At 38.3% G+C, this 22,242-nt stretch overlaps 1 protein-coding gene across 3 annotated transcripts in view; it reads left to right on the forward strand.

Annotated features, from left to right (window-relative positions):
* Positions 1-1,971: 1,971 nt before the first annotated feature.
* The window catches only part of VWA3B (von Willebrand factor A domain containing 3B), a 224,084-nt gene continuing 203,813 nt past the window's right edge, over positions 1,972-22,242 (forward strand). For 2 of the 3 annotated variants that reach the window (XR_008500554.2, XR_008500555.2), the window contains exons 1-2: positions 1,972-2,148; positions 7,784-8,011. Coding sequence is in view for 1 of the 3 variants with exons in the window: in XM_054474969.2 (XP_054330944.1) it covers positions 3,396-3,408; positions 4,492-4,527; positions 7,784-8,011 (277 nt within the window). In the remaining 2 variants the exon portion in view is untranslated. Of the gene's footprint in view, positions 2,149-3,208; positions 3,409-4,491; positions 4,528-7,783; positions 8,012-22,242 lie in introns of those variants that run through there. The other variant, XM_054474969.2, reaches the window with a different exon arrangement.

The raw sequence follows: 22,242 nt of genomic DNA on the forward strand, positions 1-22,242 counted from the left end.
GATTTGATCAATGTCGATTACTGAGGTTTAAGGAAAGATGCAAATTATCTGTAAAAATGTAAATTCAAAACAAATTTGTCAAAAGTTCAGTATAATAGTGTATCACCACTGTGCTAAAGGTTTTCTTATTTCAAATAACTCAATAAAATTGAGGCAAACCATTCTGTAACTAGCTAAACTCAAGTCCATATCAACTATTTAATGCTTCAAAATGACCTTAAACTTCTACTCACTTATCATTCTACAATTTAAGTAAGTAATGTTTCACATTTTCAACAGAACGTATGCTTATAGACACATAAACATGAAAGACAGGGACAGATCATCTTGGTGACTTGCACGTATGTGGCAAGTGTCCTAGGGAAAGGAGCAGGCATGGGGTGAAGGTGGGAACAGGAGTGCCTGGCATGACCATGTGAGGCAGGGCATTTGGCTGTGTGTTACTGTGTGCTCTGTCTCACCCCTGTAACCCAAGAATATTAGTGTGGCAGGGTGTGGACAGCAAGGATTAATGGGTCATTGGCAAACATGGGCGAGGCTGGTGTTTTACTCCCTTCTGAACAGTCTTCAGTACTATCAAGCTTTTGCTTGTTTTTTGGTCGTGTGGATGGCAGGTTTCATTTGCAGGGCCAAACATATATAAACTAATAACTGCCAGGAATGATTTGTGATATGGAATGAAATCTTTCAGTACTTTTTAAATGATAGAGGCATTAAAAGAATGCAGGAGAAATAAATTCCTGTGGATGAAGCAGACTTATTTTGGGGACAGAATTACTCAGTTGCAACATTAACTATGTTTTATTAGTTCTTTGAAAAACCTGCAAATGATCTGGTCAGTTCTTCAATTTTAAAATCTAAAATCGTTTACTATCCCAATACCCTAAAAACAATACTTACTGTGGGGTCTTTTATTAAGATTTTAAAGATACTTTTCATAAGCACAATTTTATTTCCTAGTGACTGGAAAAATAGGAATATATTTAGAGCCTTTTGCTTAATTGATAAGGTAACACTGAAACAAAGGTTAAAAACAAAGCTGAATGGAGAAAATAATGCCTACAGAAATATTCATGTCAAACAGGTAAGAATATTCTTGGCAACTGCAGCCCCTGCCTCCACAATTGCAAAATTGCGGCTCCCTGTCCCTTCTGTCTGTCTCAGCTCCGCCCACGTCCAGTGGCTGAGCTACAACGAACTGCCCCGCCTCTTTTAAAGCTTCTTTCTCTGAACTGTGCAAGGAAGAGAGCATCGCCTGACAGTGCTGAGGTGAAAATTAAAACTACACAGGAGTCAGTGCTCTGCTGAAAAGTATGAAAAGAAGTTCGTTTGTAGCGTTTCCCGCAGTCTCCTCGCCTCTCCTCGGCCTCTGGCGCCTTCCTCCCCCATCTGCTTGCACCCTATATTTCTACCCCAGCTCATCAGTGTATTTGTTTGTTAATTCATTCATTCATTCATATTCTCCGCTGTTGTTAATTTTCCCATTGACAGTAGGCGCAAGGGGCAACGCCACTCGCCCTGTCCCTCTAGCGTGGCCTCTGCTTGGGCCTCTGGCGCCTTTCTCCCCCATCTGCTCGCACCCTATATTTCTACCTCAGCTCATCAGTGTATTTGTTTGTTCATTCATTCATTCATTCATATTCTCCTCTGTTGTTAATTTTCCCATTGACAGTAGGCGCAAGGGGCAACGCCACTCGCCCTGTCCCTCTAGCGCGGCCTCTGCTTGGGGGTCTGGGGTGGAGGTCGTCCCGGCCCAGGTGGTTCCGGACCCCGGCTTTCCGCACCTGGCTCGGTGACGGCCTCGGCGCCCCGCCCCCTTGGCCACGGTCCGCAGCCATCGCCCCTGTGAGGGCCCGCTCTGTGGGCGGGGCCGGCTCCGGGAGCCGCGCTGTGATTGGCCGTGTCCAGGCAACCGCGGAGACGCCGTCGTCAACAGACCGCGCTCAGAACCAGAGGCGTGGGTCACAGAGACCTAGAACAGCTGGAATCCTTCGCCGCCGGCGCGCAGCATTCGCCCGCCGGAATCGCTGCCTTATCCACCAGCGGGATGCTTACCTCGCCCGCCCTCTCGGGTCAGGCGGGCCCAGGAGGATGGGAGGGTGGCTGCTGAGCGGGAGCCGCCACGTCTTCCACCCGACATATTGCCTAGTAAGTGTGGGAGCGATCCCTGCCGCGCCAGAGCCGCCGAGGTGCCGAGCCTTCCAACAAGCGGCCTAGGGAGGTCTTGGAAAAATGCCATTTCCGAGCTGGACTACACGCCCACTTTACAGATGCGGAAACGGTACCAGGAAAGCTCGGTGACTTGCCCTGGCCCACGTAATCGTCCGCTACCCAGGGCAAGCCGAGGGTCAAGGTACCGACCCCTCCTACTCTAGAGCTCTTTCCATCACACCTCACCCAAGCCCACGCCCAGCCGCTCTGGTGGAAAAGCGGCTTTCCTAGTTTCTGTCTATGCCATAGGCCAGCAGTTCAAGGTGATGAATTCCATCTGGGCTTTGGAGGGAACATAGGAACCAGAAGAAACACATTTCCTGTACATCATGATAAATATGTACAGTCTAAAAGCCAAAGCAACACTTACATGGTTTCACAATCATATCACTTTCTTTCACCCTCCTTATATGGAAATAAGACTTAATAAGTAGATTTAGTTTCCATTTGGTAGAGCTTTTCCTTTCATTTTCTTGGAAGCTCTGTTTCTTCTCAGACCTTCCTCCTAAAGCACTCCAATTATTCTCAGATTTTGTCTTCTTGACTATTTTCTCAACCGTGGGACAGTCCGTTTCAATATCCTTGTCTCTGTCCACATTATTTGAGCCAATGATCACAGCCAAGCCTCGTCCCTTAAGGGCAGAAAAAATGGGAGGAAGTTTAAGGGTTTCTGGGGAAGAGTTGCGTCAGGATCCATCATGAAGCTTCGTCCCAGTTTCCTTTCTTCCTGGAAAAAGCATCGTTCACAAATTCACCTAAATCACAAGATATATATCCACCTAGCCCACACTTCTTTTTCAGAAACTAACAGGGGTATAGGAAGTTTGGGGTGTTGATAATAAAGTAGCTAGAAGCTTATTGAATGTCTAAACTGGATTAATGGACTCTCAACCCTGCACTGTCCCTGAACCTCTGAGCACATAGGACCTTTTCTCTGAGGGCATGCTGACTTCACAAGACTGTCGCCCAGGGCAGCCCAGGAGCATCCGCCTCCGGTAGCCTGGGCCCTTGTACTGTTGCCAGCTTAACCTTTCTATTTTCCCCAAAGCTTTGCCTGCCCACATCTCCAGCTCAGACTTTCACTTCCTTGTTTTTCCTTTTACACTTCCTCCTTCTTCTAAGGAAATACTTTCCTATCCAAACTCTATGTATGGTTCTTGGGATGGCCTCTAAAACTTAGGGCAATGCTCAACTACGGTATGTTGTTGTTTCTGACTTCTGGGTTCCTTGGTTCCCCAATTTATAATAACCTCAGCTGAGGAAACTCTGAATAATAGTAAATAAATAAATAAATAAATAGCATAGTTTTATCAGAAAATAATATATCCCCGTTTATTTTTTTTTGAGACAGGGTCTTGCTCTGTCGCCCAGGCTGGAGTGCAGTCGTGCAGTCTTGGCTTACTGCAACCTCTGCCCCCTGGGTTCAAGCAATTCTCCTGCCTCAGCCTCCCTAGTAGCTGGGATTACACGTGTGTGTTACCATGCCCAGCTAATTTCTGTATTTTTAGTAGAGACGAGGTTTCACCATGTTGGCCAGGCTGGTCTCAAACTCCTGACCTCAGGTGATCCGCCTGCCTTGGCCTCCCAAAGTGCCAAGGGAGCACTTTGGCACTTTAAGGGGGCATTACAGGAGTGAGCCACCGTGCCCGGGCAATATATCCCTTTTTTAAAAGAGCTGTTTCCTGATATTAGCCTTATTAACACTGTGGATATTTGCCTTCTTTGAACAAAATCAGGATTCTCTTAGTAGCTCTGAGTGATCAGTTTTATTCATCTCAACTCTCACACAAAGTGCCTGCTGTGTGTGAGGCCCTGTGCTGAGAATCTTCTTGTAGTCATTGAACTGTCTTTAAGTCTAGTGAGGACAAGCCTAAAGTGCCTAAGACCTTAGTGATAAAGTATCATAGCAAAAGTTAGGGTTTTCCCAGGGAGGGGCTGCGGAAGGTTGTGAAGGGGTTTCGGGGAGGCTTAATGGCAGAGGCGGCATTTGAAATGAGCCTTGCAGGCTGAGAGTCCGCATAGGAGAGCCGTCTGAGACCATCCTGGAGGTGGGAAAGCAGGCGGGTTAGTGGGGGTGGGGTGGGGCGAAGGGGGCTACTTTGATAGGTCCCGGCTCGCAGCAAGCAGGCTTCTTTGCTCTGACAGAACAGTTCCTATCCCACTTGAGTGGAACAATTCCTTCTGTTGGGAGATGGTTTTTCTCCCTCTCCCCCTTTCCTTCCTTGTTTTTTTTTTTTTTTTTTTTTTCCAGACAATACAAATATTCCATTTGTATTTCAGACAATACAAATATTCTCAAGCTACAAAACCCTGGAGGTAAGATCTGAATCAGACTGAACTGTGCAGGTTCTCAGATCCAGTAGAGCCAATTACACTTTTTTTAAAAATTAATTTTTTAAAAAGTCATATGAGTGCGAAAGGGACTGGGGCGTGCACCTTAGCTATGCTGGAGAAGTTTTGATTGCCTTTTTTTGGGATCAAAAACATGTCCCTTTAGCTTAAAAACAATACCTGTGACTATTCTGAACCCCTCTTTAAGGCTCCCCAATCCACTTTACAAAATCTTATTAGGGCAGTTTATGTAAAAGTGCTCCCTTTTAAACCTAGTACTCCCTTCAGCAAGAATATTGTAGGAGGTGGGTGTGTTTCAGGGAAGAGAAAAATTAACTGGAAATGATGAAATAGTAAAGAAAATAATTTCTTCTGAGCTTCCCTTTCTTGTTTCTTGGAACAACTGATCAAATTTAAAAGGCTTTCAGCTCCAGTCTTTGTGGACAGATCCTCAAAAACAAGTTGAGGCATATTAGTCTGCCCTTGTTTTCATGTTCTGTGATTCTAAACTTTCTAGCTCAATATGATTGGAGACTTGGGAATAAAAAGTGCTTGGGATGAAAGTGGGTCTCATGAAACAAAATACAATGACTAAAGAACCATGACTTTTAGATCATTTATTTGCACATAGCTGTTTCCAATATATAAAGTGCTTATCCATGCATAACTTATACATCAGCACAGTTGTTCCTTGAATAGCCCTGGGAGTTAGGGTGTGCAGGTGGTATTACTATCCTAGAGAGGTGGAATCACCTTAAAGTGGCAGAATGGGCTTATACTGAGTTTTGATTCTAAACTTTTCCACTCCTACGTGATGCTCTCCAAGCAATATTGCAACATTCTCATCAAATTGAGACTTTGTAGAAAGAAGGCCAGATCTGCACCAATAATAATAATTTGTATACCCTTGCAACTCAACATATGTGGACAAATTCACATAAGCCTTGAAATGGAAATTACTATCTTTTTTTTTTTTTTGAGACGGAGTCTCACTAAAGACAAGTTCTCGCTCTGTTGCCCGGGCTGGAGTGCAGTGGTGCAATTAGAGCTCACTGCAACCTCGAACTCCTGGGCTCAAGCAATCCTCCTGCTGCAGCCTCTCGAGTAGCTGGGACCACAGACATGCACCACCATGCCTGGCTAATTGGAAAATTAGTAGAGATGAGTCCTCCACTATGTTGCTCAGGGTAGTCTCGAACTCCTGGGCTCAAGCGATATTCTCAACGTGCTGGGATTACAGGCATGAGCCACTGCACCCAGCCTCGTTAACTTTAAAAGTTTGAGAGTGAGAAGCCAAGAAGCTTACTGAGTCTGAGCTCTGAGAATAAAGATTAGCGTTCCGGACGAGGACCCAGGGCCCTACTAGAATGCAGTCCTACTGGAATGCAGATTGCCTTGTCCCATAAGACCTGGCTGGAGGAGATTAATTGTAAAGATAGCAGAATGGTTAAGAAATGGCTTTGACTCCTGCTTTTCTCACTTACTGGCTGTGGCAGAACCTATGAGCAAGTTCTTTAAATCCTCGAAGCTTCCAATTCCTCAAATGTAAGTGGCGTGTTAATAACGAGTAACTGATATGGTTATGAAGAAGCTGTGAGCTAGTGCGTATAAAAGGACCAACAGATGGAAGTTGTTCCATTGCTTCTATTACACTAAAGATCACAGAACACAGATCCTGGAGCTGAATGGCCTGGTTTAGAATCTTAACTCCACCCCTTACCAGATGTAAGATCGTGGACAAGTTAATTAACCCCTCTCTGTCTTGGTTCCCTCATCTGTGAAGTGAAAATAAGAGCAGTACCTACCTCATGAGGTTATTATAAGGATTAAATGTAAATTGCACACAACATGATGTTAAATAAGTGCTTGCTAATGACAATACTTCTAACTCCTTTTTATAAAACCTCCCTGACTTGGTCCAACTGATTTTTGTGTTTGACTGAATTTCCATGTCATGACAGTGAAACTTTTAGGAAATACAGTTAATAGGGAAAGAACCTATTTTCATTGTTAAAAAGTTTTACAATTCAGGGTATCAGTTTACACGCATTGTGAATTCTGGATACAGAAGTAAGCAAAACTTTCTACACTTCCTCCAGGTCACCAGGCCCTGCCCATTTGTGGTGAGCGGGTTAAGATTGCATTATAGTTTGGCCCCATCCTTTCCTCTTGCATACACTAGCTATATTTAGGCAGGTCTAGCTAAGTTTAATATGTTGCATATGGCCCTGGGTCCAGTTGATCCCAGAACAGATGGCTACATGGTAAGTCCAATTGTAGAGCAAAGCCCCAGACAATAAAACATTCGGAAAGTGGATACATGTATTCCAGCTGGGCTGAGCTGTGGTCTGGTTACCAACCGCCACCAGCTCCCAATTAGCCACTACACCTGTTCGACAGGTAAAAACCTGTCAGAGTTTTATCCTTCTCATCCTCATTGGGCGCAAAATGTCAGGTGTGATTGTAATTGGAATACAGATGTGTAGTGAAGGTTCTCGGGCTAGTGTTTATTTTTTTCCAAAATGGAAGAGGTTTGCAGTTTTCTGATTATAAAAGTAAATTCCAGCTGGGTGCAGTGGCTCACGCCTGTAATCCCAACACTTTGGGAGGCCAACGTGGGCGGATCACGAGGTCAGCAGTTCGAGACCAGCCTGAACAACATGGTGAAACCCCATTTCCACTAAAAATACAAAAATACAAAAATTAGCATGGTGGCACGCGCCTGTAATCCCAGCTACTCAAGAGGCTGAGGCAGGAGAATTGCTTGAACCTGGGAGGCGGAGGTTGTAGTGAGCCTAGATTGTGCCATTGCACTCCAGCCTGGGCAACAGAGTGAGACTCCTTCTCAAAAACAAACGAACAAAAAACAACAACAACAACAACAACAAAAAACCAAAGTAAACCCCATTTTAGAAATATTCCAATAATGCAAAAATTTCAACAATATAGAAAAGGCAAAAACCACACGTACTACCCCCACACAGAGAAAACTACTCTAAACCTGTTATGGTATATCTTTCTAGATGGTTTTGTGTATATATATATATTTGAATGTTGAACTTTATGGATACCTCTTAGCAATTCATGTGACTATCCTCTTTTCCACCAAATATACATCTATAATTTTAATTGATAAATAGCATTCCACTTCATGGGTGTACTTTATGTTAAGCCAATCCCCTGTTGGCGTTAGATTATTTCCAAGTTTTCAGGAAGTCTGAGTTTACAATTGCCCTTACAGGAGTTTGCTGTGACTTAGATCTTGATTCAGAGATGGAGAAATCAGGCTCATCTTCTACCATCTCTGAGCAGCAGCTGCAGAGGCAAGAGGGATGGAGTAACACCAAAACAGACTTGGCTGAGCAGAGTCTCATTTCATCTGAGAAATGGCTTCAACTGCATGGGCTTAAGAGCAACAAACTGACCTTGAAACAGATTTTGTCACAGATCGGATTCCCACATTGTGAAGGTACAGTACTCACAGACAACCAGCATGCTGCCATTTAGCCTTTGAGGTGGCTGCATCAGCTCTGAAGGCCCCTCAAAAACCACAAGTCTCTGAGCTTGCTTTGATCTTATATCCCTATCAGTAGAAAATGCTTGCACGTGTGCCCCCAATATATGTGTATTAAGTGGACGTACAATTGTCAATCCATGTATTAAATAATGCTTAATTTCATCCTTTCTTTTTTTACTTTTTAAATTGACAGATAAAATTGTATGTATTTATCATGTACAACATGATGTTTTGAGGAATATATACATTGTGAATGGCTGTATCTAGCTAATTAACAAATGCATTGCTTCATATAGTCATTTTTTGTGGCAAGAACACTTACCCACTCTTTCTGTGTTTTTCAAGAATGCAATCCATCATCGTTAACTATGATCACCATAATGTACAATAGATCTCTTGACTAGATGTCCTAATTGTAGTGGTATATCCTTTGACTAACATCTTCCCGATTCCCACCGCCACAACCACCCCAGCCTCTGATAAGCATCATTCTACTCGCTACTTCTATGAGATAAGCTTTTTAAAATTCCACATGAGTGAGGTTATGTGGTATTTGTCTTTCTGTGCCTTGGTTATTTTATTTAACATAATGCCCTCGAGGTTCATTCACATAGCAAATGACAGGATTTCTTTCCTTTTTATGGCTGAATAGTATTTAATTGTGTATATACACTATGTTTTCTTTATCCAGTCATCTATTGATGGACACTTAGGTTGATTTCGTATCTTGGCTATTGTGAATAGTGCTGCACTAAACAAGAGAGTGCAGATATCTCTTTGACTTACTGATTTTATTTCTTTTGGATATATATATCCAGTAGTGGGATTGCTGGATCATATGGTAGTTCTATTTTTAGTGTTTTGAGGAGCCTCCATATTGCTTTCCATAATAGCTATACTAATTTACATTCCCATCAACAGTGTGTATGGGTATCATTTTCTCCATATCCTTGCCAACACTTATCTTTTTGATATTAGCCATTCTGACAGGAGTGAAATGGTATCTCACTGTGGTTTTGATTTGCATTTCCCTGATAATTAGTAATATTGAGCACTTTTTTCATATACCTGTTGGCCATTTGTATGATTTCTTTTGAGAAATGTCTATTCAGGACTTTTGCCCATTTAAAAACCAGGTTTTGTTTTAATATTTAAGTTCCTTTAATATTTTGGATATTAACCCCTTTTCAGATGTATAGTTTGCAAATATTTTCCCCCATTCTGTAGGTTGTCTCTTTACTCTGTTGATTTTTTTCCTTTGCTGCAGAGAAAATTTTTACTTTGATGTAATCTCATTTGTTTATTTTTGCTTTTGTTGCCTGTGCTTTTGAGGTCATATCCAAAAAATCATCGCCCAGATCAATGTCATGGATCTTTTCCCTTTTTCTTCCAGTAGTTTCATATTTTCAGGTCCTACAATTAAGTCTGTAATTCATTTTGAGTTGATTTTTGTATATGGTGATGATAAGGGCCTAATTTTATTATTCTGCCTGTGGCTATACAGTTTTCTCAATACCTTTTATTGAACCAATTGTCCTTTCCCTATTGTGTGTTCTTGGCACCCTTGTCAAAAATCAGCTGACTGTACATATGTGGATTTATTTTTTGGCTCTCTGTTCTATTCCATTGATCTGTGTGTCTGTTTTTATGCCAGTATCATGTGGTTTTGATTACTATAGTTTTGTAGTATATTTTGAAGCCAGGTAGTGTGATGCCTCCAGGTTTGTTCTTTTTGCTCAAGATTGCTTTGGGTATTCTGGCTTTCTTTGTGGTTCTATACAAATTTGAGGATTGTTTTTTCTATTTCTGTGAAGAATGTCCTTGGTATTTTGTTAGGGGTTACACTAAATCTGTAGAGCACTTTGGGTAGTGTGGACATTTTTAACAGTATTCATCTTTCCAATCCATGAACATGGAATATCTTTAAATTTGTGTCTTTTTCAATTTCTTTCATCTATGTTTATAGTTTTCCTTGTAGATATATTCCACCTCCTTAGTTAAATTTATTCCTAAGTACTTTATTTATTTGTTTTTGGTAGCTATTGTATGGAATGGTTTCCTTTTTGTCTTTTTTGGATAGTTTGCTGTTAGTATGTATATCACTGCTGATTTTTGTTGTTAATTTTGTAGTCTGCAACTTTACTGAATTTGTTAATTAATTCTAACAGGTTTTTAGTGGAGTGTTTAGGATTTTCTCTGTATAAGATTGTGTCATCTGCAAATAGGGACAATTTAACTTCTTTCTTTCCAATTTAGATGCTTTTAATTTCTTTCTGTTGCCTGATTGCCTTCGCTAGAACTTCTGCTACTGTGGTGAATAAAAGTAGTGAAAATGGGCGTTGTTTTCTTCTTCCAGAAGTTAGAGGAAAATCTTTCAACTTTCCTGCCATTCAGTATGTTAGCTGTGGGTTTGTCATATATGGCCTTTACTGTGTTGACACACATTTCTTCTATACATAATTTGTTGAGAGTTTTTATTATGAAGATATATTGAGTTTTGTCAGATGCTTATTCTGCATCTATTGAAAGATTATATAGTTTTTTGTCCTTCATTCTGTTAATATGATGTATCACATTTACTGATTTGCATATATTGAACCATCCTTGCATTTCTAGGATGAATCCCACTTGATAATGGTGAATGATCTTTTTAATGTGTTATTGAATTTGGTTTGCTAATATTCTGCTGAGCATTTTTGCATCTATGTTCATCAGGGATATTGGCCCCTAAGTTTTCCTCTTTTGTTGTGACCTTGCATGGTTTTGGTGTCAGAGTAGTACAGCCTCAGAGAATGGATTTGGAAATATTCTCTGCTCTTCAATTTTTTGGGAAGAGTTTGAGAAGAATTGGTATTAGTTCTTCTTTAAATGTTTGGTATAATTCAGCAGTGAAGCCATTTAGTCGTGGGCTTTTCTTTGCTGGGAGATTTTTTTTTTTTTTTTTTTTTTTTTTAGATGGAGTCTCGCTCTGTTGCCCAGGCTGGAGTGCAGTGGCATGATTTTGGCTCACTGCAACTTCTGCCTCCTGGGTTCAAGTGATTCTCCTGCTTCAGCCTCCCGAGTAGCTGGGATTACAGGCGTGTGTCACCATGCCCAGCTAATTTTTGTATTTTTAGTAGAGACGGGGTTTCACCATGTTGGCCAGGCTGGTCTCAAACTCCCGACCTCAGGTGATCCACCCTCCTCGGCCTCCCACAGTGCTGGGATTACAGGCGTGAGCCACCATGCCCAGCCAGGAGATTTTTTATTGCTGATTCCATCTCCTTACTCATTATTGGTTTGTTCAGATTTTAGATTTCTTCATAATTCAATCTTGGTGGAATGCAGGCATCCAGGAATTTATTCATTTCTTTTAGATTGTCTAATTTGTTCATGTATACTTGTTCACAGTAGTCTCTTACGATCCTTTGTATTTCTGTGGCATCAGTTGTAATTTTTTCTTTTTTACCTCTGATTTTATTTGAGTCTTCTCTTTTTTTCTTAGTTTAGCTCTAGGTTTGTCTATTTTGTTATCTTTTTCAAGGGACTAGCTCTTTGTTTTATTGATATTTTTATGTATTTGTATTCTCTATTTCTGCTCTGATCTCTATTATTTTCTTCCTTCTACTTGTTAAAGTTGTTTGTTTTTGTGTTTCTACTTCCTTGAGGTGCAACATTAGGTTGTTTATTTAAGAGAGATATTTTTTGAAGTAGGTGTTTATTGCTATAAACTTTCCTTTTAGACTGCTTTTGCTGTACCCATAGGTTTTGTTATGTTGTATTTCCATTTTCATTTGTGTCAAGAAATATTTTAATTTAATTTAATTAATAATTTTTTTTACTTCAATAGATTTTGGGGTTCAAGTGGCTTTTGGTTATATGGATGAATTGTATAGTGGTGAAGTCTGAGATTTCAGTGCACCTGTAACCCAAGCAGTGCACATTGGACCCGATATTTAGTTTTTTATTCCTCACCCCATCCTCCCCACTTCTGAGTCTCCAAATTCCATTATACCACTCTCTTTGTATACCTTTGTATACCCGTAGCTTAGATCTCACTTAAGTAAAACACATGGTATTTAGTTTTCCATTCCTGAGTTTCTTCACTTAGAATAATGACCTGCAGCTCCATCCAAGTTGCTGCAAAATACATTATTTCATTCTTTTTTATGCCTGAGTAATATTCCATGGTATATATATACCACATTTTCTTCTACCACATTATCCACTCATTGGTTGATGGGCACTTAGATTGGCTCTATATCTTTGCAATTGTGAATTTTGCTGTGAGAAACATACATGTGCAGGTGTCCTTTTAAGATAATGACTTCTTTTCCTTTCAGTAGATACTCAGTAGTTCAGTAGTAGGATTGCTGGATAAAATGGTAGATCTACATTTAGTTCTTTAAGAAATCTCCGTACTGTTTTCCATAAACGTTGTACTAATTTGCATTCCCATATATAAGCATTCTTTTTTTCTTTTTTTAACCACATCCATGCCAACATCTATTGTTTTTTGACTTTCTATTAATGGCCATTCTGGCTGGGGTAAGGCGGTATATCATCCTGATTTTAATTTGCATTTCCCCAGTGATTGGTGATGTTGAGCATTTTTTCATATGTTTGTTGGCCATTTGTATATCTTCTTTTGGGAATGTCTATTCATGTCATTTGCCCATGAAATATTTTAATTTACCTTTTAATTTATTTATAGACCCATTGGTTGTTCAGGTGCATGTTGTTTAATTTCAATGTATTCATTAATTTTCCAAAGTTCCTCCTGGTGCTGATTTCCAGTTTTATACCATTGTGGTCTGAAAAGATACTTGATACGATTTCAGTCTTCTCAAATTTGGTAAGACTTGTTTTGTGACCTAACATATGAGCTATCCTAGATAATATTATGTGTGCTGTTGAGAAGAGTGTGTATTCTGCATCTGTTGGGTAGAATGTTCTGTGTATGTCTATTTGGTCTAGAGTTCAGTTTAAATCTAACGTTTTCTGGTTGATTTTCTCTCTGGATGATCTGTCCATGTGAAAGGGGAATACTGAAGCCCCCTACTACTATTGTACTATTATTGTATTGCAGTCTATCTCTTCCTTCTGATCTATTAATATTTTCTTAATTATTAATTAGATTAGATGCATATGTTTGCAATTTTTATACCCTCTTGATGAATTGAGCCCTTTATGATTATATAATAACTTTCTTTGTCTCTTTTTACAGCGTTTGACTAAAAATATATTTTATCTGATATAAACATAGCTACCCCTGTTCTCCTTTGGTTTCTATTTGTAAGGAATATCTGCTTCTATCCTGTCATTTTCAGTCTGTGTGTCCTTGCAGGTGAAGTGAATCTCTTGTAGGCAGCATATAGGTGGATCTTGTTTTTTATACAGCCACTCTATGTATTTTGATTGAAAATTTAATCCTTGAACATAAGTTCAAGGTAATTATTGGTAAGTAAGAACTTACTGCTGTCATTTTGTTAATTGTTTTCTGTTATTTAGTGGATCCTTTTTCGTTTCTTACTCTTTCTTTGTGATTAAGTGATTTTTCTCTAGTAGTATGTTTTAATTACTTGCTTTTTATTTTTAGTGTATCCATTATAGGTTTTTGCTTTGTGATTACCACAAGGCTTACAAAAACCATCTTATAGTTATAAGAAGTTATTTTAAGCTGATAACAAGTTAACTTTGATCACAAAAACCTTCTAAACTTTAACTCTGTCCCCCAATTTTGAATTTTTGATATCATGATTTGTATCTTTTTCCATTGCACATCCCTTAACAAATTATTTTAGTTATTATTATTAATAGTTTTGTCCTTTAACCTTTATACTAATGATATAAGTAATTTAAAAACAACCATTGCAGTATTAGAGTATTCTGAATTTGTGTACTTAGTGAGTTTTATACTTTTAGATGTTTTTGTGTTGCTTATTAGTGTCCTTTTCTTTCAGCTTGAAGAATTCCCTTTAGCATTTCTTATAAGGCAGGTCTGGTAGTGATGAACTCCCTCAGCTTTTGTTTATCTGTGAAAGTCTTTATCTCTCCTTCATTTGGGAAGGACAGCTTTGGTGAGTACAGAATTCTTGATTGGCAGGGCTTTTTTTTTTCTCCTTGAGCTCTTTGAATATATGATTCTATTCTCTTCTGGCCTGTGAAATTTCTGCTGAGAAGCTGGACATATTGGAACTTCCTTATATGTTATTAGCTTCTTTTCTCTTCCTGCTTTCAGCTTTCTCTGTTTGTCTTTGATATTTGACAGTTTGATTATAACATCTTTTGGGGTAGTCTTATTTGGATTGAGTTGGAGGATTAGAGACCTTTGACCTCTCTGTAACCAGATATTTATATCTTTCTCCAGGTTTGGAAAGTTTGCTGCTATTGTTTCTTTAATCTTTCTACCACTTTATCATTCTCTACTCCCTCTTGAACATTTGCTCTTTTGATGCTATCCCATAAGTCCCATAGCTTTCTTCATTTCCTTTCTTTCTTTTTTATTTTTTCTGCTCTGTATATTTTCAAAATAACCTCTCTTCAAATTCCAGATTCTTTCTTCTGCTTGTTCACTTCAGCTGTTGATACTCTCTATTGCATTTTTATTTGTATTCAGTTATTTTTTAGCTCCCTGGTTACTGTTTTGTTATTATCATGCCAATCTCTCTGTTACATTTTTTATTCTGCTAACTTATGGTTTTCCTCATTTTGTTGAATTGTTTCTCTGTGTTTTCTTGAAGTTCATTGAGCTTCCTTAAAACAGCTACTTTGTAATCCCAGCACTTTGGGAGGCCGAGGCGGGCGGATCACGAGGTCAGGAGATCGAGACCGTCCTGGCTAACATGGTGAAACCCTATCTCTACTAAAAATACAAAAAATTAGCTGGGCGTGGTGGCGGGCACCTGTAGTCCCAGCTACTCGGAAGGCTGAGGCAGGAGAATGGCGTGAAACTGGGAGGCGGAGCTTGCAGTGAGCGGAGATTGCGCCGCTGCACTTCAGCCTGGGTGACAGAGCGAGACTCTGTCTCAAAAAAAAAAAAAGAAAATGTTGTCAGGCCGTTCGTACATCTCCATATTTGTAGGGTCAGTCACTAGCACGTTACTGTGTCCATTTGGTGATGTCGTGTTTCCTGGATTGTTCTTGATCCTTGTGGTTGTACATCAATGTCTGCATTAAAGAAGTAGGTGCTTATTCCAGTCTTTGCTGTCTGGCTTTGTCTGGGAATATCCTTCGTTAGTAAGCCTGTCCACGGATTCTGGGCAAGTCATCTGGTGTGGTCCCTAAGCATGTGGCCACTACAGACATTGCAGCACTAGGGGGTGTCCTAAGCCCAGGACCACCATGATGATTGGCACAATGCTGGGTTAGAATCTCATGGCCACCAAGGCTGGTACAGCACTGGGCTGGAGTCTTCTGGCTGCTGTGGCTGATACAGTGTTGGGGCACACCAAAAGTCCATGGCCACTGAGGCTAGTGCCACACAGAGGCATGACTGAAGCCCATGGCAACTGAGGCCTGCCTGTCACTGTTGGTTATTTTTAGCCCATGGTCACTGTAGTCAGCCAGTGGTGATATGGGCTACAGCTTGCATTCATATCACAGCAGCTATGGGTTCTGTTTGGCACCAGGGTAGGTCTAGAGGCTTAGTCCACAAGTACCGGCCTGTAGTCAAGGGCCATGTGGATCTGCCCGCTGCTGGATTTTACTGTGTCAGGCCCTGTATTAGGGTCCAAGGTAAAGTCCTATTCTTTCTTCCCTGTCTTTTGCCCAGGTAGTGGTATTTTTCTGCATTGTGCTTCCTGGGGTTCAGGGAGGGGTGATGCAGATAAGGTGAAACTATCCTTTATACCCTCATATTATGCTGTAACCAGGTACCGTGATCTGTCACCTGGTTTTCTTAACTCTTGTGAAGGTATTTTTGTGTGTAGACAGTTGTTCAAATTGATGTTTCTGTAGGGGACAATCACTGGAAAGTCCTATTTTGCCATCTTGCTCTGCCTTCATCTCTGTTCTTTCTTTTTTAAAAGACAAAATAAAAAATAAATAGAAGTTATTTGTATTTACTGATACCCCAGCCAATGTCTTGTTCATCTCCTGGGATGTGCAAGTCCTTTTTGGAGGCCACTGATTAAAGCAATAGCTCTGTGAAGTTTCAGGGAAAATGTACTGTTTTCCTACTGTGGCCTGCTTTGTGTTATGGTCTGCTTTTTCCTAAATGCATTGGCCAGAATGTTGGTTCTTAACTCCCAGTAGTGCCACCCACCACAGAAAGCATGAAAATGTGTGAGGGTATATACAACATATATATATTTTTGCATGATGTATTGTTGGGATGCCATTGAAATATAAGGCCTGGGAATCCAGAGTACTGAGTGTCTTACAATGTATGAGACAGCCCATTCAGCAGGAACTGCCCTGTCCAACATGTTAGTAACATTGCCCCTGAGGAGTACTCCTTCAATCAGGGAAATTTCCACTACTAGGATTTTACTCAGTAATTCTGAATTAGTCAATTAATTAATTAAACAAATATTTATTGAGCAACCATTAATACCATTTTTTAACCAGATTATTTACCAATTCCTTGCCAGCTTTGTTCTATTCTGGTACTAAGGAAGATCTGGGGGATGTGGTTGTTGTAGATTGATTTGGAGGCCCATTCAAAGGGCAAGGCCTTGTTCTTCAGGGCTCAGCCTGTGCTTTTTACATATACATCCTTTCACATGGACTGCTGCCCTGTGCCATCTAAATATCTTTTGAGTAGGGTCTCCCAGAGTCAGGGCCTGTGGAATTCCCATATAAGGAAAAATACTATAAGCAATTTTATCCCTTATTTCAAATAAACCTAATTCAGTCATGAATGTTAGCAAAAATACCAATTTCTTACATTTTGTTAAGAATTTTTTCATCTAAGTTCATGAGAGATATTGCTCTGTAACTTTCTTTTCTTGTAATGTCATTGTCAGGTTTCAGCATCAAGATTATGCTGGACTCAAAATGATTTGGAAGTGTTCCTCCTCTATGCTCTGATGGTATTTGTACATGATTGGTATTTCTTCTTTAAATGTTCGATACAACTGACAAGTGAAATTTATCTGGGCCTAGTTTTGTTTTTGGGAAAAGATTAATAAAAAATTCAATTTCTTTAATAAACAGAGGGCTAATCAGATGTTCTGTTTCATAATGCCAATTTGGAAAATTGTGTTTTTCAAGGAATTTCCTCAACATTTTCTAATGTGCACACACCAACAGTATTTTCCTCAACAGTGTTTTCTAATATGTTGGCAAAGCATTGATCATAATATGCCCTTAATAGCCTTTTAATGCATGTAGGATCTGTAGTGATGTCACCTCTTTCATTCTTTTTTAATGCCTGTAGGATTCTTTTTTAATGCCTGTGGGATCTGTAGTGATGTTACCTCTTTCATTCCTGATATTGATAATTTGTGTTTCCTCTCATTTTTTTTCTTGCTAAGTCTTGTTAGCAGTATATAATAACTCTTTTCAAAGAAACACATTTTTAGTTTGGTGGTTTTTAAAATTCTTTTGTGTTCTATTTCATTGGTATCTGACTTAATCATCATTATTTATTTCTTTCTGCCTACTTTGAGCTTGATTTGCATTCCTTTTTCCTGCTTTTAAAGATATAAATTTAAGTAATTATTTTTAAATCTTTCTTTTTTTCTAATATAATCATTTAAAATTATAAGTGTTCCTCTAAGCATTGTTTTAGCTGAATGCCACAAATCTCAATCAGTAGTGTTTTGCTATTAATATTATTGCTTTAAAGTTTTTCCCTTATGATTTTTTTTCTTGAATACACTTTAAAAAATGTGTTGTTTAATTTCCAGTTATTTCAGGACTTTTAAAAATACTTGTTTTTGTTGGATTACTAATTTAATTACATGGAGGTCAGAGAATATAGTCTGTAAGATTTTGATCTTTTGAAATTTACTAAGATTTGTTTATGGCCAGAATCTATCTTGGCACACATTGCATGCACACTTGAAAAGAGTGTGCATTCCACAGTTGTTAGGTAGTATTTATAAATGTTAATTAGATCAAGATGGTTGAAAGTCTTGGGAGAAAAATTATATATATTTAGTGCTTTTTTTGTCTATTGGATTTGTTCATTTCTCCCTTAGTTCTGTAAGTTTTGTTTATGTATTTTGAAGTTCCAAATGCATACACATTTAGGATTGTTATGTTGTTCTAAGGACTTGACAAATTTTAATAATTCTGATATGTCATATTTATCTCAGATATTAGTCATTGTTTTGATGTTTATTTTGATATTAATATAGCCACTGTAGCTTTCTTATTCTTAAGTTTTACATGGTGTATGTGTTTATAATCTTTAATGATAAATATCTATAGTCTATATATTAAAGAGGGCTTCTCATAGACAGCATATAGTTGGAGTTTGTGTTTTTAATGCAGTTGCATATGTCTTTTAATTAATTACTTCAACCAATTAATTAAGTCAGTTAGTGTCTTTATCCATTTGTGTTGCTGTAAAGTTATGACTGAGGCTGGGTAATTTATAAAGAAAAGAGGTTTATTTGGCTGATGGTTCTTCAGGCTATACAAGAAGCATGGTACCAGCATCTGCATCTGGTGAGGGCCTCAGGAAGCTTCCACTCATGAGAGAAGGCAAAAGAGAGTTGCTGTGTGCAGATCACATGTCAAGAGAGAAGGCAAAAGAGAGAGCGGAAGAGGGACCAGGCTCTTTTCAACAACCAGTTCTCATGAGAACTAAGAGTGAGAACTCACTCATTCACATGAGAATGTCACCAAGCCTTTCATGAGGGATCTGTCCCCATGATCCAAACACTTCCCATTAGGCTTCACCTCCAACATTGGGGATCAAATTTCAACACTAGGTTTAGAGGTCAAATATCCAAACTATAGCAACTAGCATTTGATTCTGTACATTTAATGTAATAATTGATATATTTAAATGTAGGTCTACCATGTTACTATTTGCTATTTGTCCAATCTTTTTCTTTCATCTGTGTTTCTCCTTTTGGCCTTCTTTTGTGCTAAATGAATATTTTTTAGTGTTTCATTTAATGAAATCTTTATTTTTCATTTAATTTGCTTTCCTTGTTACATCCTTAACTTGTTAAAAGTAGATTTCATATGACTTCATATAAAATGAAACAAGTTTTCAACACTTATACCTCCCCTTACTCCTCACTCTTGTCCCTGGTGTTACTGTTTTAATATATTTTATTTCTACATACATTATAAATCTCACAATTCAGAGTCATAATTTTTGCTTTTAAAAGTCATCTGTTTTTTAAAGAAACTGAGAAGAAAAACTATACACTGCTAAGATCCACATGTTTACCACTTATAATATTCTTCCTCCTTGTAGGATTTGAGGTTTCAACTGATGTTATTTCCTGAATAATTTCTTTTAAGCATTTCTTATAGTGCAGGTCTGCTGGTGACAGCTTTTTTCAGTTTTCGTTTATCTGAAATTATCTTTATTTCACCTTCACATTTATTTATTTACTCATTCATTCATTTATCCACTTGTACATCCATACTTATATATTCTGAAGTAATTGTAAACTGTAAAGATCCCATGTACCTTTCACCCAGTTTTCCCAATGGTCATATCTTGTAAAATAATAGTATAATATCAAAATGAGGAATTTGACACTTATGCAATGTGTTTGCAAGTCTATATAATTTTATCACTTGTGTAGATTTCTGTAACCACCACTACAATCAAGACAGAGAACTGCTTATCACCACAAAGATCTTCCTATGTTACCCCCTCCTATGTTTTTTTCTAAATGTTTCATAATTTTACATTTAGCCTATGATCTATTTTGAATTAGTTTCTGTATAAGGTTCACGTTTTTTTGTAATCCCAGCACTTTGGGAGGCTGAGGTGGGAGGATTGCTTAAGCCCAGGGGATGGAGGTTGCAGTGAGCTATGATCACACCACTTCACTCCAGCCTAGGTGATAGAGTGAGACTGTATCTCTTAAAAAACACACACACACACACACAAAAGCAAATGGTTCATTTTTTTTTTACTATGGGTGTTCAGTTGCTCCAGTGCATTTTACTTACGTGACTATCCTTCCTACTTTGAATTGCTTTTGGATTTTTGTTAAAAGTTGGTTGTGCCTACATTTCCAGGTTCTCTATTTTGTTTTTATTTTTTTATTTATTTATTTAATTTATTTTTTTTGAGACGGAGTCTCGCTCTGTCACCCAGGCTGGAGTGCAGTGGTGCAATTTCGGCTCACTGCAAGCTCCGCCTCCCAGGTTCACGCCATTCTCCTGCCTCAGCCTCCCAAGTAGCTGGGAATACAGGTACCCCCAACCATGCCTGGCTAATTTTTTGTATTTTTAGAACAGACGGGGTTTCATCATGTTAGTCAGGATGGTCTCGATCTCCTGACCTCGTGAACTGCCCATCTCAGCCTCCCAAAGTGTTGGGATTACAGGCGTGAGCCACCACGCCTGGCCCCAGGTTCTCTATTTGTTCTATTCATCTGTGTTTCTCTGTCAATATCACACAGTCTTGATTACTATAACTATAGAATTTCTTGAAATTGGGCAGGGTGAGTCCTCCTACTTTATTTTTTTTTCAAAATTGTTTTAGCTACTCTAGTTCATTTCCTTTCCAAATAAATTTTAGAATAACTGTGTTCATGTCTACAAAAATATTGCTATGATATTGATAGGAGTTGCATTAAACCTGTATATTAATTAAAGGAGAATTGATATCTTTACTATGCTGACGAAAATGCTGAGTCTTTCAGTTCATGAATATGAAATATCTTTCTATTTATTTACATATTATTTGATTTCTTTCATCAGCTGTCTTAAAATTTTCAGTATACAAGGCCTGCACATGTTTTGTTAGATTTATACCTAAGTATTTTATTTTTTTTTAGCAGTTGTAAATGGAATTGTATTTTAAATTTTGGTTTTCACATGTTCATTCCTAGTATATAGAAATATGACTGACTTTGGCATGTTAACCTTCTATCTTGTGATCTTGCCAAACTCACTTATTTTGGAAGATTTCTAGGTAGACTATCATGTCATTTGCAAAGAGGAAAAGTCTTATTTCTTTCCTTCTGATCTATTTGTCTTCTGTTTCCTTTTCTTGCTCTGTTATGCTAGCTAGAACTACCAGCACTATGTTGAATAGCAACGGTAAGAGTGGGTGTCCTTGCACTGAAAGCTTTCAGTCATTCACCACTAAGTATGATGTTAACTGTAGGTTTCCTATAGATTTTTAAAAATTATATTGCGGAAGATCCCTGATATTCCTAGTAATCTGAGAATTTTTATTATTAATGGGTGTTGAATTTTGTCAATTTTTTTCTCCATCAATTGATAGCATCCTGTGATATTTCTTTGTTAGCCTGTTACCTTAATGGATTATATTAATTTTTTTAATCCAGCCTTGCATCCCTGGAATAAACTAGAGCATATTTTGAAGTCTTTTTATATTATACATTGCAGAATTCGATTTGCTAATATTGTGTTACGGATTTTTGCATCTGTATTCTTGAAGAATATTGGTCTGTAGTTTTCTCTTTTTTAAATAATGGTTTGTCTGGTTTTGGTATGACAAGGCTAGCTTCATAAAATGAGTTGGGACGTATTTCTTCCTCTTCTGTTCTCTAGAAAATGTTTTGTAGAATTGTTATTTTTTGTTTCTTGTTGAGATAACAGGAAACAATATAGAATTAATATTAATTATTCTTTAAACATTTGGTAAAATTCTCCAGTGAACTCATCCAGGTCTGGAGATTTGTTTTTGAAGAAGTTTTAAGTCAAGAATTTAATTTTCTTAAACAGATATAGGACTATTCAAATTATTTTATATTGTGTGAGTTGTAGTAGTTTGTTTTCTGAGGATTTAATTCATTTCATCCAAGTTGTGTGATTTGTGAGGAGTTGTTTGTAGTATTCTGTTATTATTATACCGTCTTTTGTGGTATTTCCCATTTTATTCTTGATATTTGTAATTTATACCTTCTCTCTTTTTGTCAGTCTTGCTAGAGGTTTGTCAATTTATTGATTTTTTTAAAATACCAACTTTTTTGTTTGATTTTCTCTATTGTTTTTCTGTTTTCAATTTCATTGATTTCTACTTTGATCTTTTTTTATTTTTCAAGGGGTTTGGAGAAGTTTAATGTCTCTCTATTTATGACATGCAT

This window comes from Pongo pygmaeus, chromosome 12, assembly GCF_028885625.2.
Source record: "Pongo pygmaeus isolate AG05252 chromosome 12, NHGRI_mPonPyg2-v2.0_pri, whole genome shotgun sequence".
Taxonomy (NCBI): Eukaryota; Metazoa; Chordata; class Mammalia; order Primates; family Hominidae; genus Pongo; species Pongo pygmaeus.